The 17,157-nt window shown below is 39.6% G+C and overlaps 1 protein-coding gene across 1 annotated transcript in view; it reads right to left on the reverse strand.

The window, feature by feature from the left end:
* Positions 1-15,843, reverse strand: part of SGCG (sarcoglycan gamma) — a 29,883-nt gene extending 14,040 nt beyond the window's left edge. Inside the window, exons 1-4 of the mRNA XM_061133292.1 lie at positions 15,762-15,843; positions 8,163-8,357; positions 5,384-5,485; positions 3,144-3,231 (exon numbers count right to left, since the gene is read on the reverse strand). Coding sequence (XP_060989275.1) covers positions 3,144-3,231; positions 5,384-5,485; positions 8,163-8,357 — 385 coding nt within the window. The 5' untranslated portion in view covers positions 15,762-15,843. The remainder of the gene's footprint in view (positions 1-3,143; positions 3,232-5,383; positions 5,486-8,162; positions 8,358-15,761) is intronic.
* Positions 15,844-17,157: the final 1,314 nt, after the last annotated feature.

The following is a 17,157-nucleotide window of genomic DNA, read 5'->3' on the forward strand; positions in this document are numbered from 1 at the left end:
TCCTAATGAAAGGCTTTGGTTCAAACAAAGAGGGAAATAAATAAAAGATAAAGGAAGTAAATAAAGGCAGGTTTTATGGTCTGATAAATTCAGTTTGTGAAACTGGCCCAAGGGTTTTTCTTGTAAAAACACAATCAAATTCTTCCTAACTCACAATATAACCCATTAACACTGTCCCTCCCCACTATGCTAGCTTTAACTTAAGAGAGCATCATTTAAAAACAAACATCACAAAGTCCTTTAGGAAGGTTTTATTCTACTGCTGCAGATATGGTACCAGACAAATACTGGAGTGGAAGTAGAAAACTGCAGTTAAGTTCACTCTACTAATTTTTCAGAATAATCTTGCATTATTTAGTTTAGCTTTATAAGCTTGGAGTCAATGACCCTTATCTGTGTCGCTTAACTCTAATCTTTAGGCTAGTCTTTAACATCTACATGCATGAGTTCATGGACCTAAATAACCAGGTAAGGGCTCCAGTCCTGTTTACAGCAGCACTGTGGATGGACCCCTTGTTTTAAAAAATTTATTTTATTGAAGTAGAGTTGATTTACGATATTGTAACTTCTGCTGTATATATACAGCATATATATATATATATATATATATATATATATATATATATATATACACACACACACACACACATATACATACATACATTTTCATATTCTTTTCCATTACGGTTTATTGTTGTTTTTGTTGTTTAGTTGCTAAACCATGTCCGACTTCATGTTGCAACCTCATGGACTGTAGCCCGCCAGGCTCCCCTGTCCATGGGATTCTCCAGGCAAGAATACTGGAGTGGGTTGCCATTTCCTTCTCCAGGGTATCTTCTTGAGCCAGGTATCAAACCCACATCTCCTACATTGACAGGTGGATTCTTTACCACTGAGCCACCAGGGAAGCCCTACGGTTTATTACAGGATATTGAATATAGTTCCCTGTGCTATACAGTAGAATCTTGTTGTTCATGCATTCTCCAGGTAATAGTTTGCATCTGCTAACCCCAACTGCCCAATCCATCCCTCTTCCCAGTCCCCTCCCCCATGGCAACCACAATCTGTTCTCTATGTCTGTGAGCCTGTTTCTGTTTCATAGATAGGTTCACTTGTATCATATTTTATTATTTTTTTTTAGATTCCAAATATAAGTGATATCATATGGTATTTGCCTTCCTCTTTGGGACTTACTTCACTTTAGTATGACAACCTCTAGGTTCATTCATGTTGCTGCAGATGGTATTATTTTGTTCTTTTCTGTGGCTGAATAAATAGTATTCCATTGTGTATATGTACCACATCTTCTTTATCCATTCATCCACTGATGGACACTTATGTTGTTTCCATGTTTTGACTATTGTGAATAAAGCTGCTAACCCCTTGATTTTTCTTCCTTACTTTCTTTGTTAAAATTCTCTCCTCTGTTTTGGCTGCTAAATTTTGAATCTGTTTCCCACCCATGATCTTCTCCATGACCCCAAATCCCTCATGGTGTAGCTCAGACTTATACCTAAACCCCTGTGCACTTTGGAGCACCCTAGACAGGCCATCTTACCCCATTCCATCTCCTAAAACTCTCTCCCAGCTGGTTTTTCAGCCCATCCCATACTACACAATCTTTCATTCACTCCTCTATTCATTCATTCAATAAACATTTATTGAAAACACCTACTAAGTATATGAGTGGCCTGAATTAAGAACTGTGATAATGACTGAATAGAGTAACCTAACTACAATATGTGAATATTACATAATCAAGTTATTATATATGTACATTCTTTGGAATATTATGTAGCCATTAAATAATGCCACTGAAATAGCATATTAAAAAGCAGAGGTAATACTTTGCCAAAAAAGGTCTGTCTAGTCAAAGCCATGGTTTTTCCAGTAGTCATGCATGGATGTGAGTTGGACTATAAAGAAGACTGAGCACCAAAGAATTGATGCTTTTGAACTGTGGTGTTGGAGAAGACTCTTGAGAGTCCCTTGGACTGCAAGGAGATCCAACCACTCCTCCTAAAGGAAATCAGTCCTGGGTGTTCATTAGAAGGACTGATGTTGAAGCTGAAACTCCAATACTTTGGCCACCTGATGCAAAGAGCTGACTCATTGGAAAAGACCCTGATGCTGGGAAAGATTGAAGGCAGGAGGAGAAGGGGATAACAGAGGATGAGATGGTTGGATGGCATCACCGACTCAATGGACATGAGTTTGAGTAAACTCTGGGAGTTGGTGATAGACAGGGAGGCCTGGCGTGCTGCAGTCCATGGGGTCACAAAGAGTCGGACACCACTGAGCGACTGAACTGAATTAATACATGTATATGTATAACGGAGTCATATATATGTATACATGTATACATATGTAATCCAAATATATATTCCTTTCACCATCTGTTTGCTCTTTTGTTATTTCTTCCATTGATACTTATTCTTTCTAATCCTTTTGCTCTCTGTGCAAGATTCCATGGGACCTTGCTTCCATTTGACCATATTCTCTGATCTTATTTGTTGGTCAGATGGGTGTACATGGCTTACCCAAGGGCAGTTGTTTGGACAGAGTGATTGGGCCAATTAGAGTACTTTGTTGTGAGTTCAGAATTGAAGACACTGAAGACTAAGTTGGCTGGTATTGAGAACTATAGTCAACCAGAGGAAGGACCAGAGAGTCCTGTAGAGTTAGGACTGATGTAATCACAATACCCAAGTGAAAATCATGGGCAAACACACACGGAAAGGAAGGAAACATGGTGGTGAGAAGGATGGGTAGAGGAAGAGAGAGAAGGAATACTTTGACTCTCAGCCCTGGGTCTTTTTTTCCTTGAGCGCAACTATTTTGTTTTCTTTTCTCTGTCTCTGCAAGATTATTTTGTATCCTGCAATAATCATTGTGCTTCTTGTACTACCTTAAATGGTCCTCTATTTCTTGGAATCAAAATAACTTCAATTAAAATACTTCAGACGGTCCTCCCACTAGGTGAACTCTCTATGGTCAACACAGCATGATATTTAGAAAACTCATACTCTGATTGCTCATAATAACTCTGAATACTTTAGAAGAAAAAACCAAATATATCCATTTGGCACAATTGTTTGTAGACCACACACACACTCAAAGCACTCTGATGAAGCTGAACTTACCCACTTTTAACCTGCCTGTGACTTCTCCTTCTGTGTTGCGTGCATTCATGGTCACATTCTGTGTAGACTGCAGAAGCAGAGATGAGTCCTAAAAATGGATTTACACAGTGAGCCAAATGTATACTATCTAAAATGACTATACTTTTACATTTGTATATAAATTGAGGGTTTATAGAAAAGAATTTTTCCAATATCACAGATCCTATGAGCCACAAAATATAATAACCTTGTGGGTTTACAGACCCCATCTACATTTTATAATACACCAGGTCCATTCTCAATGTGAAGATCTGAAACAATCAAGTTTTAATCAGTATTTGGTCTTTTCAAAAAAATTTAAATTTCATTTATCACAACTTATGTCCAGGATATGATATATTTTAAAAGATAAATCATATGGCAGTTCTATTTCCAGATTTTTAATAGAACTGCCATATGACCCAGCAATACCACTTCTGGGCATACACACTGAGGAAACCAGATCTGAAAGAGACACGTGCACCCCAATGTTCATCGCAGCACTGTTTATAATAGCCAGGACATGGAAGCAACCTAGATGCCCATCAGCAGATGAATGGTTAAGGAAGCTGTGGTACATATACACCATGGAATATTACTCAGACGTTAAAAAGAATTCATTTGAATCAGTTCTAATGAGATGGATGAAACTGGAGCCCATTATACAGAGTGAAGTAAGCCAGAAAGATAAAGAACATTACAGCATACTAACACATATATATGGAATTTAGAAAGATGGTAACGATAACCCTATATGCAAAACAGAAAAAGAGACACAGAAGTACAGAACAGACTTTTGAACTCTGTGGGAGAGGGTGAGGGTGGGATGTTTCGAAAGAACAGCATGTATATTATCTATGGTGAAACAGATCACCAGCCCAGGTGGGATGCATGAGACAAGTGCTCGGGCCTGGTGCACTGGGAAGACCCAGAGGAATCGGGTGGAGAGGGAGGTGGGAGAGGGGCTCGGGATGGGGAATACGTGTAAATCTATGGCTGATTCATGTCAATGTATGACAAAACCCACTGGAAAAAAATAAATAAATAAATAAAGGAGAAAAAAAAAAAGGAAAAAAAAAGATAAATCAGAGAATGGTTAGCTCTTCTATAATAAATACCGTATTACTTATTTTCAAAACACAAAAGCCTTCTCACAATTTCAAGAGCTTTTAAAATCTGTTGGATGCCTACGCTTTTAGAGCTCTTTGTTGGAAGATAAAGTGGTTTTATGAGCATGTAAGTGGGGTCATAGTCTGAATGGGGGCTTTGTTTCACAGAAGATTGCTGGCTCTTATATAAACAGTTTTCTTCAAAAGGAATGCAGTAATTTGGCTGTTAGCTTCAGGTGGTTTTATGTCACTCAGAGGGAACCAAGTATCTTCCAAAGTTGTGGAGGAATGATGCGTCATTTTTTTTTTTTTTCAGAAGGAAAGAAGTTTTAGGAGCGCTTTGGAAGTCTGGCTGGTTAGCTCTCCAACTTGCTTTGTGGAAGCACATGGGTTTACCAGCGTCTCACCATTTATCCAATTGTGTGAGCTTACTACTTGTTTTTTCTTTGTTATGAAATAACTAGCATGATAATAAAAGCTAACAATTCACCGAAGAATTTGACCATCCATCCTCTCGTTTACCTCCACACTTTGAAGGAGGTAGCTTTAATCCTCATCTACAGATGAGGAAACTGAGTTCAAAGAGATTAAATGACAGTTCTCCCTAAGTCACAGCCAGCAAGTGACAGTTCCATGATGGAGCCCGGTCTTCAGGTGCCAACGTCCAGGCTCTTGTTTTTTTTTCTTTTGATCATTCTCCCTGAAAGGGCAGACAGGGCTGCAGTCAGGGCTGTGAGGCCCACCCCGGGCATGGACACAGTCAGCAGTCAGGGGAACCACTCTGCCTGAGTCATGGATGCTTTCCAACTCCCCTCTCCCCACTCTTTTTTCTGACTTCCACTTCAGGGGCTGGAAATGCTAATTGCTTTCTCAGCCTGTCTTCTGGGGTAGGAGACCCAAGTGATACAACTCTGGTCAATGAGATGTAAAAAATCTGCTGGGAGTGGGGCTGGGGTTTCTGGGCAAGGTTTTGGGTGTGACCCTGCTGGTCACTCACTGTGTGCCAGGGCACACACAAGGCACATGGCCAGGGAGCCATGCAATGTCAGTGCAGACATCCTTTTCATTAGATTATTTTTCATAAATTGTTTAAACGTATCCTCATTTTCTTACCTCTCTCGAGCGTATTTCTTTGACATACAATGGGAATAAAAACTCAGATTCCCCTTCCAGGCGAAGTCCATCTGCCGTAACATGCAGGTGACCCATGCCTACCTGTTAACAAAAGCAGAGATTCTGTTATTGCTTTCTTTTTCACTTCTTTTATTATCAACTTAAACTATGTATACATTTTCATAGATTTCCTATCGGCCTTTTTCTGCATTTCTCTTAAGCACTTTATTTATAACTTTAGTTGTTTTTATTCAGTATTCAGTGTTATATTAAATCTTATGCAGATACAAAGGACTGTTTAGGAAATGCATGTAAAATTTAAATAATCACTTTACCATAAACAGCCAAGAGCACCAGGTGGGCTCACAGAATAACAATGTTTACGCAAAATCTGTGGGACTGATTGACATGTATTTCTAAGAAAATGCACATCATTATTCTTTCAGGACACACTGACTGAGTGCCAGCCACACTGTGGGATCACACAGTGGCTGGGAGAACGCATGGCCCCTAGTGCCCAGGGGCTGTTACAGTCCTCTGTCTCCAGCACTTGTGGGGCTAGAGGTGAGGGCGGGTGGGTGTGTCTCCCTTCCAGGCCTTTCCAGGGTCTTCCTGCTCATCCCTCAGCCTTCCACATAGCAAGGGTCTTTCTGAGGCCAGACAGGATCCTATAGTCAGGAGGTACCCTTGACAGACCCTGGGGTTTAAACCTGAGGAGTTCAACCTTCATTCAGTCTCCAAAAAATGTTCATTGCTGCATCTTTTCTCACTGTGACTATCTTGTAAAGTAAAAACATTCTGCATTAAATGAATTTTTTTTAAAAAGGGACACAAAATATTATTAAAGCATATAAAATTACCCAGCTATCTTGAGAACATGAGGGTGCTTAAAACAGACTCCGAATTCCTTATAATAACTGATTTTTAGGTTACTAAATTATTCATTCCAATCCCAAAGAAAGATGATGCCAGAGAATGCTCAAACTACTGCACAACTGCACTCATCTCACACGCTAGCAAAGTAATGCTTAAAATTTCCCAAGCCAAAGCTTCAGCAGTATGTGAGCCATGAACTTTCAGATGTTCAAGCTGAGTTTAGAAAAGGCAGAGAAACCAGAGATCAAATTGCCGACACCTGTTGAATCGTCTAAAAAGCAAGAGAGTTCCAGAAAAACATCTACTTCTACTTGTTGACTGTGCTAAAGCCTTTGACTGTGTGGATGACAACAAACTGTGGAAAATTCTTCAAGAGATGGGAATACCAGATCACCTGACCTGCCTCCTGAGAAATCTGTATGCAGGTCAGGAAGCAACAGTTAGAACTGGACATGGAACAACAGACTGGTTCCAAATTGGGAAAGGAGTACATCAAGGCTGTATATTGTCACCCTGCTTATTTAACTTACATGCAGAGCACATCATGTGAAATGCCAAGCTGGATGAAGCACAAGCTGGAATCAAGTTTGCCAGGAGAAATATCAGTAACCTCAGATACACAGATGACACCACCCTTATGGCAGAAAGCGAAGAAGAACTAAAGAACCTCTTGATGAAAGAGGAGAGAGAAAAAGTTGGCTTAAAACTCAACATTCAGAAAACTAAGATCATGGCATCTGGTCCCATCACTTCATGGCGAATAAATGGGGAACCAATGAAAACAGTGAGAGATTTTATTTTTTGGGGCTCTAAGATCATTGCAGATGGTGACTACAGCCATGAAATTAAAAGAAGCTTGCTCCTTGGAAGAAAAGCTATGACCAACCTAGACAGCATACTAAAAAGCAGAGACATTACTTTGCCAACAAAGGTCCGTCTAGTCAAAGCTATGGTTTTCCCAGTGGTCATGTGTGGATGCGAGAGTTGGACTGTGAAGAAAGCCGAGCACTGAAAAATTGATGCTTTTGAACTGTGGTGTTGGAGAAGACTCTTGATAGTCCTTGGACTGCAAGGAGATCCAACCAGTCCATCCACAAGGAAATCAGTCCTGAATATTCATTGGAAGGACTGATGCTGAAGCTGAAACTCCAATACTTTGGCCACCTGATGAGAAGAAGAACTGACTCATTGGAAAAGACCCTGATGCTGGGAAAGATTGAAGGCAGGAGGAGAAGGGACGACAGAGGATGAGATGGCTGGATGGCATCATCAACTCGATGGACATGAATTTGAGTAAGATCTGGGAGTTGGTGATGGACAGGGAGGCCTGGTGTGCTATAGTCCATGGGGTCACAAAGAGTCGGAAATGACTGAGTGACTGAACTGAACTGAATTCACTAGTTATTAAGTTTGCTGTTAAATACTGAAATGTGTACTAGAATTTATTGCATATCAGAATGGGGCTTTTAAAAAATCAAGTAAGTTGCATCTGAATGGTAAATATTTATAAACTAGTGAAATTAGAAAAATACAATTTGTAAAATTTTGCCAGTTAATGAATTAAATAATCTTTAAGCAATCATGACACACCATCAACCCCAACTCAAGATGGCTCCAATTTTCCTACCATGAAGAGATAATGACGAATGGAAAAACCGCAATGAAAATTCACTGTAAATTCAACACAGCATAATTTACAGTGAAACTATTAAAAAAGGCTAAGAAAAGGTAAATGCTATATTATTTTAAATGTTATATGTATTTTTTTTTTGCTACTGAGCATTCTATCCAGACAGGAGACAAACACTAACTGCATGACAGGGAGCTTCTGTTGATGCAATGGGGATGGACGGACAGCACAAACAAAACTCGAACATGATTATCAGGAAAAATAAACACTTACTGGGGAAAACCACATGACTCTAAGAATCCAAATGGTAAGAGCAAAATTCACAAGGAGGATGATGAGCAAAAGAAGGACGAACAAATACAGGCAACGCTTTCTCCAGCCATAAATGCCGATTTTGTAGACAGCCTGGTTCTCTGGCCGCTCTATCTGGGTGCCCTCCGTGATCGTGGTGTATTGTTCACGCACCATCTGCCACAGGTAGGGGGTAAAGAGGGGGAGGGGGAAAAGGGGGGAGAGGTGGGGAAGTGGGAGTGGGGAGAGGGACAAAGGGACAGACAGACGAACAGAGAGAGAATTTGTCAATACTGACTGACCATTAGTCCAACAAAACATTTTTTTTACCCTAATAACAAATCTCCTAAATTAAGTGATTTTTAAAAGCAGCATTGAAGAATACTTTGAAACATGTCATTGTATTCCAGCCACAGTGATAATCTGTCATTCACCATATTATATATAACAAATTCATTTGAAATCCAGTGATCATATTTCCAGGGCTTCCAAGGTGGCTCAGTGGTAAAGAACCCACCTGCCAATTCAGGAGATGAGAGTTCAGTCCCTGACTTGGGAAGATCCCCTGGAGAAGGAAACGGCTACTCACTCCAGTATTCTTGCCTGGGAAATCCCATGGACAGAGGAGCCTGGCAGGCTATGGAGTCCAGGGGGTCACAAAAGAGTTGGGCACGACTTAGCGACTACAACAACAATCACATTTTCAAGTCTTAATCTATAAACTCAATACATATACAGCTTTCAAAATTCTGTAGGACTAACTTTGGAATTGAAGCATCAAACTACAACAGTCAAGTGATCGTTCTTAAAAGATTCAGTGGGAGGAAAATCAAGCTGGTACCTATAAGTCTTGTGAAAAAAATTCCAGTTCCTCAATTTTATGCCAAACGATTAGGTTATATCTTCCTTCAGCTACTAAATATTAGTCAGAATTAAAAAGGCTCTTTACAAGATGCCAATCACACCAACATTTGCCTATAATAGAGCTCCCAAGTACTGACCTACTTCAAGAAAGATCAAAACGTGGACGTGTACAAATGTTTACAAACATCCATCATTTTATGTAAATCAGGGTAAGAGTTTTAGTAACAATCTCCACTTTAGGAAGAGATTTTTAAAAGTTGTTCATTCTCCTCTTTACACGAACACACAAAAAGAGCATCAGTCAGTCAGTCAGTCAGTTCAGTCGCTCAGTAGGGTCCGACTCTTTGTGACCCCATGAATCGCAGCACTCCAGGCCTCCCTGTCCATCACCAACTCCCGGAGTTTACTCAAACTCACGTCCATCGAGTTGATGATGCCATCCAGCCATCTCATCCTCTGTCGTCCCCTTCTCTTCCAGCCCCCAATCCCTCCCAGTATCAGGGTCTTTTCCAATGAGTCAACTCTTCGAATGAGGTGGCCCAAGTACTGGAGTTTCAGCTTCACCATCAGTCCTTCCAATGAACACCCAGGACTGATCTCCATAGTTTTGTTTAAATTAAAATTAGAAATTATGATGACTTTTCTGATTGTAAAGGTAGCAAAATGATGAATCAGAACATAAAGTACTCTCCTCTGAGATTTTTTTATCCATTTATTTTTAGGAATGATTTAAAGATGTCCTTATTTAAAATGTCATGGTCTAAAATAATTCTTTAAATCTCTTTCTAACTGAACAGGCATCTCCCCCATGTTCAAACTGATTGTATAAAATGGTGCTCTTCATCACTCAGTATTTTCAAACACTGAGGACTGACAATCTGCATTATTTGAAACCCAAGTGGTTATTAACAGTTTCATGAGGGCATTCTTCACTTACTCATCTTTGACCCCTCCAGTCTTTGTTTATATGAGAAAGTCCATCACCACCCACCCAGGTCTTCAAAGTCTCTGAAGTCATTCTTGTTTCCCCTTCAAGCCCTACATCAGCCCCACACCAACTCCACCTTCAGCCTATCTCCTCAGTCTGCCTACTTTCCTCCATTTCCATGGCAACCACTCTGGTGCCAGCCCCTCGAACTCCCTCATCTTCACCACTGCAAACCTGTCTCCCTTCCTCCCCCTCTGGAAGCCTCTCTCTACCCAGCGGCAGGCACGTGAAATAAAAGTCAGTTCCTGTCACTCTACGATGTCAAATCTTCCCATGGCTTTTCCCCACTGAGAACATCCAGGCTCCTCCATCACCCGCCCCCAGTCCTACATGAGAGCCTTTGCTCACCTCTTCATCTGCTACCACAGTGCCCCATCTACTCACAAACAGCCCAGGTGAACCCTCAGGTCAGAACCCACTGTTGGGCATCCTTCCCACCTGTCACCCTCTGCTGGCCCCCTCCTCACCTTCAGCACCAGTTCACATGTCATCTCCTCCAAGAAGTCTTCCCTGGACACACTCAATCCCATCATATCACGTCATTCTGTTATATTAATTTCAAAGCACGTGTCATCTAAATAATGGTGGCAAATTCAGACAGTCCATAAAAGATAAGCTCAGAGTCTGAGACTGGATTGGAGGGGTATGGCCAGAGACTCAGAATTCAAAACTATCACATTATTTTTACAATATTGCCAGAGATCAATAAAAACAGGTGTTTTCTAAGCATCAGTGTATATACACATTCTCACGCACACATACACGTATGTCTTCCAATTGCTACATATTTCTATTCCTATATAGAGCTTACTATTGCTGGTGTAAACCTATCACAAACCTAGCTTAATCCAACATAATCTTATTATCTTTTAGTTTTGGAGGTCACTGTTTGCATCATAACTCACATAAGTCCTACATGGTGCCAACGTTTAGGAAAACGAAGAGGCTGCCTTGGTAGATGTGACAAAAAATACATCAATAAGGAAAATTCAACAGTAGATAACTAATGGAGGAAATATTTGCCTTAAAGATAAGACAAGGTTAATACCCTTAGAAAGATAAATAAATCAATACAACTTGAGCAAAACCATGCACACACATTAAAGAAACACAAATGGTTAATGCACAGTAAAAGATTCTACTTCACCAGGAAACACAAATACAAATTCCACAGGCAGTTTTCAAACAGTAAGGGAAATTTAAAAACTGGTTCTAGCCAACATTGGCACGCTTAAGTAATATCATATGGATATGTTTGAAAAATGGGCATGGAACTCCTCTGCTGTTGTAAGTGAAAATTAACACCATTCCTCTAGAAGGATATTTGGCACTATGTACTGAGAATCTCAAACAGACAGTAATTTCAATTCTAGAAACGTATTCCAAAGAAACAATCAGAAATGACAATGAAGATTGACTTTTAACGGTATTTGTTTTACGTTATCTATAACGATGAATAACTGGAAAGTAAAGGCTTTCCTAGTGGTTCAGTGGTAAAGAATCTGCCTGCCAATGCAGGAGACACAGGAGACCTGGGTTCGATGATCCCCTGCTAGAGGAAATGGCAACCCACTCCAGTGTTCTTGCCTGGAGGATCCCATGGAGAGAGAAGCCTGGTGGGATATACAGTCAGTGGGGTCACAAGAGTCAAGACATGACTAAGCAACTAAACAACAACAAATAATGATAAGGTTTAAACATCAGAGTAACTAGTTATTGGATTATTATAACATTACAGAATTAACTGCTTGAAAAGCATATATCTTGAATATGCTAGAGAAATGCTAATGGTAGAGTGCTGAATGAAAAACAGAATAGTGAAATACATATTAAAATATACACCCATAGAAACTAGAAACACATTTTAAAATTGTTAACAATAATTTCCCTCTATATTTTACCTTTTTCACTTAAAACTGCATTTCCCAAATGTCTTTCTGTATTTTTTCAGATTAAAAAATTTGTATATATTTACCTTTTGATATATATATTTCTCCGATAATAGAAAAGCTAACAGAAAATTCACTATACTTGTCCCAACTTTATGACTACATTTAGGATGACCAAGTAATTTAAAAAATAGTTCCACTTCATCTTTGGTCAGATTGCTTAGCATGACTATAAAATAAAGCAAAGTACACAAACTGTAGTTCTCAATTTCATCCAAAGTCACAATCAATACAATTCCCACCATCACAAAGGCCCCTGCTATAAAACACACACACGCACAGAGAGAGTCACAGGTTACAAGATCATCAAACCGTTCTCTCTTCTCTACAATAGAACTTACTTTTAAAATAAAATGGCAAGCTGCCATTTTAAAAAGTTCCTTACAGAATACACCAAACCAACAGAATAAATGCTTTTTAACTAGCTAACATTCCTGATCAGGGAAGAAACCTTTATTTAAATGAAAAAGTAACAAGAGGGAAAAAAAACACTTTTAGCCACTGTCATACAAATGTTAGGTCATAAAACTGCGGTTTTAAAATGCATGTTTGTTTCTTAGGTCAGTAAGAGACTATTTTAAAGCAGGGCTATGATTATGAAGATGAGCAATTCAAACATGTTTTCTTGGTGTTTTACTCTTGTTTTTATTAAATAAACTCAGAAATCTGAAGCTTTTACCACGTCCTTATGTCATGTTTGACTAAGGAGTAATATCAATGTCCAGAAGCTGAAGTTAGCAGAAATAAGGCCAAAATCAGGATGTTCTGTTCTCCGTTTTGTTCACCATTATATAACCAGCACCTACAGGTTTATAGGCTGGACCTTTACTGCATTTCACACCTTAGTGACCTCATACGACTTCACTTTCTATCAGGAATGTCTATCCATAAGTACTCTGTATTTCAACAGTGTATTTCAAGCTCATGCAAAGTTCTACCTTGATGAATGAGTTGGATTTGGGAGGACAATTAGCATCAGAGAAGGGCTGTTTCTACCCTCAGTTTTCAACCATATTATCTTAAGGTATTTCCTTTCACTATCATATAACACAGACTGAAATCTAAAGTTACACCTTCTTAGTTCTGTGACATGATCAATTCTGTCCACTGAAGAACAAACAGTTGGTCAACTGATCAACTCGAGCAACGTACCAGGCTTCTTGAGAGTGTGTTTTTTCAAAGATGCTGCACATGTAAAACTTGCTGAGAATGTTTCAGGTAAGAGTTAAAATAGTCACAAAGGTGAGGATGGGTTTTAGGTACCGTCTCCATGGCAATGACTTCTTCCTGCTGGTTCTCCATTGGGGTCTGTTTTCCAGACCTCAGCTGAGGCCATCTTTTGACGTTTTACAGCTCTTCTCAACCCCTCCATGCCCCTTATCCAGTCTCCATGGCAACAAAAGTGACCTCCCCTAAGACTAATTCTATCCCAGTGGCTTCAGGACAAAGCACAGATGCCTTGGGCACATACAACTCATGAGAATGCCAGCTCTTTAACCAGCATGCACAGCATACCAGCTGGATCAAAGTCAAGTGGACTTGGACACTGTGAAGGACTCTGGGAGAGGTCTCATGTCTCCTGCAAGTCCACAGATCACCAAACACTCCTGCATCTATTTCCCAGGAAATTCCCTAAGGCATAGTAAGATGTGAAACAAGAAGTGAGCTTGGAGTCTGTAATGGCAAAGACTGTGGGTAAGGAATTCTACAAAGCTCACGCAAACACCAGAGAACAATCTGGTCCTGAAGTAGGTCCAGAGAAAAATAAGGCTAGATGCTCTTGAGGCTGAGAGAGAAAGGAGGCAGGAAGGAAAGAAGGAAGCAGAGGTGGGTTCTGAAGGTTCCTCACTAGGAAACCAAAGCCTCGGGGGGGCGAGCAGTGCTGGGCTCACTTGAGAAGCAGCCAGGTAGAAGAGGGAGCTGGGGAAACCCTTTCCAGGTCCCATAAAATGTGCAAAATTAAACAAAATGGGCACCCATTCATAATTTATAATTGTTATTTGATTTTCACCTTCATTATAGTAGAGTTGGACCATAAAGAAGTCTGAGTACCAAAGAATTGATGCTTTCAAATTGTGGTGCTAGAGAAGACTCTTGAGAGTCCCTTGGACTGCAAGGAGATCAAACCAGGCAATCCTAAAGGAAATCAGTCCTGAATATTCATTGGAAGGACTTATGCAGAAGCTGAAGCTCTAATCCTTTGGCCACCTGATGTGAAGAGCTGACTCACTGGAAAAGACCCTGATGCTGGGAAAGATTGAAGGCAGAAGGAAAAGGGGATGACAGAGGATGAGATGGTTGGGTGGCATCACCGACTCAATAGACATGAGTTTGAGCACTCTGGGAGATAGTGAAGGACAGAGAAGCCTGTCCGTGGGGTCACAGAGTCAGACACGACTTAAGCGACTGAACAACAGTGGGAATTTAGTTTAATGACTACAGGGTTTATTTTTTAAAGGACAACACGGAACAGCTTTATTTGCAGCATTTTAGCTGCAAGCTTAGCCAACATATTCAGGAAACTTGGATGTGTTGGTCTTTGGAATTTGATATTTAAATATAGTGAAACACTGCTTTTCATTTGGCTTTGAAAGAAACCTCAGATAAATTCTAGAACCTCTAAGACTAACAACAACTTGAACCACAAGGCAGTAAGTACGTCTCTCTGTATCCATCTCTACAAAATGTTTCCAAGAAAACAAGCAAAACATAAACACAGGGAGTTTTGTAGTTCATTTTGCACTAGTGAGTTACTCCATTCTGCTGGCAAATTTTCCAGCCAGCCAAGCTATTTTTTCCCTATTATCTTTCTTGATGACTTTCTTTAGAAACCCGTCCTCCAAAGGCCCTATGTTACTTAGGATCCACCAGAAAGAACAGATGTTTAACAGGTCAAAGTACAGCACACGCTTACCTCATATTCTACTTACTATACTTTCTGATACATATTTTGAGCAATAGATTATTTCCCCCAGATTTGGAGAGAGAGACATTTTTCCCTTTTTCATCCAAGAAGAGCTGGGCAGCTGAAGCTGGCATTTTGCTTCTGTTTTGCTCATTCTCAATGTATCAAACCACCTGGGCTTCGGTTCTCATGAATTTTACTCTGTGTTTAAATGTCTTTGACAAAACTATGACAAAATGTAAAGCAAGTGTACTTCTACCAGAAAAGCTTAAGAGTAGAATTACAAGTGAAAAGTGAGTGAAAGTGAAAGTGTTAGTCGCTCGGTCGTGTCTGACTCTCTCTGACCCCATGGACTGTAGCCCGCCAGGCTCTGTCCATGGAATTCTCCTGGCAAGAACTCTAGAGTGGGCTGCCATTCCCTTCTCCAGGGGATCTTCCCACCCAGGGATCAAACCTGGGTCTCCTTCATTGCAGGCAGATTCTTTACTCTCTGAGCCACCAGGGAAGCCCAGAATTAGAAGTAGGTGATCTGAAAGATTACTCTTTATCTGGATTAACTACAGTATAACAACTGAATGCCTGATAATACAAAAATGCTGTCATGGTGTTCTAAAATTAAAACTATTAGAAGGACATAATCATGCTAGAATAACACATAGCATTTTAATTGTTAGAAAAACTTGAAATGAGGCATTAATTCCATTTTGTTGATATTTAATATATAATCATTTTGAGCTAAATATATTTAACATTTTAAATTTATTTTCTGTTATGTCATCTATGAAGGAAAAAATAATCAAGAAGCCTTATATCTATTTGGTCTTTAAGTTAAACAGTCTAATTCTGTAAGGTCCAAGTTAAAGCCGATTACTTACCTTAGATATTGTTAAAAAGCACACGGTGAATTAACTGCGCTCCTTCAGAGCTTCTGAGACAGGATTTGAGGCTGTCCAAGGACTTCGCCCAGTGAGAGGGGAGGGGTCAAGTTCACCAGGCAGCTGGGAGAAAGGCTCCCATTCTGGGTCTGTCTCATGTTTCATTCCCTCCTATTAGCAACAGGCGCATCTAATTTTACTCCCGTGACACAAGCAGCTCATACCACACTTAAAATTGTCTGGGCACCAATTCCAGGACACAGCACTAAGTGTGCCAAGGAGAAAAACCTCCCACAAAACCAACAGTTAAACCCTGAATCATGACCCTCGTATGTGATTTTAACTTTCTACAGTGAACTTGACCTTAAATGAATAGAAAAACCTGTGGGATGCATTTCCAGTGGAATCCAATGTCAACAAAAGTCTTATAAAAATCAAATTCACATTTGACTTTACTAGTATTAAATGTATACTGTTCTCTTTCAAGTAAACTGCAAAGTCTTATGTAACAGTCTTTAAAAATCACTTTCTTTAGACTGCTTCCCTTGTGGCTCAGCTGGTAGAGAATCCACCTGCAATGCAGGAGACCTGGGTTTGATCCCTGCGTTGGGAAGATCCCCTGGAGGAGGGAATGGCTACCTACTCCAGTATTCTGGCCTGGAGAATTCCACGGACTGTATAGTCCCTGGGACTGCAAAGAGCTGGACACGACTGAGCGACTTTCACTTTTTTTTTAGACCTTTTATAAGTGAAAAAACTTAAACATTTGAGAAAACCTTAAATAATGATCATTACAATAAAGAGAAAGTAGACTCAACATGTTAAAATTATGATAGTTATTTTCTCAGTAAACTAAAATTATATCTTGTTTAACAAATTAAGTGAAAGTAACAAGGTGATCTTATGTAGTCTTATCTTTCTTTAAAAAGAACAATTAGATCATTCATCTTTTATAAGGTGTAAAGGAAATTTACTGAACTTTTGAATAATCTTAATCTTTTATTCTGCACTATTTTTACAGAGCCTGATTTGCAGCATGAATTGAAAATGACTAAGTTATGTACTTGAAATTCATATTTTGGCACTAAACCTTGACTGTGAGAAGCAATGTGAATGATAATCCATATGCTTAATTTTTATTTTATTTTCTTCTCAGGAGATTTTTTCTCATGCTATTTATTTATGCTCTAACTTCTTTTGAAATTTGATGCTTCTTACACCAACAGCTGCAGGCCTTAAATGAAAAGCTGATACAGCTTCAACTAATCGTATATTTATTCATAAGACACTGAAAAATCTTTCATGAATTCTTTGTGCATTACCATTTTTTCTCTCGTGGCAATTCAGTTGGACAAAATACTATGGCAAAACCACCAATTCTCAACAAAAATACCTA

This window comes from Dama dama, chromosome 30 (assembly GCF_033118175.1).
Source record: "Dama dama isolate Ldn47 chromosome 30, ASM3311817v1, whole genome shotgun sequence".
Classification (NCBI taxonomy): Eukaryota; Metazoa; Chordata; class Mammalia; order Artiodactyla; family Cervidae; genus Dama; species Dama dama.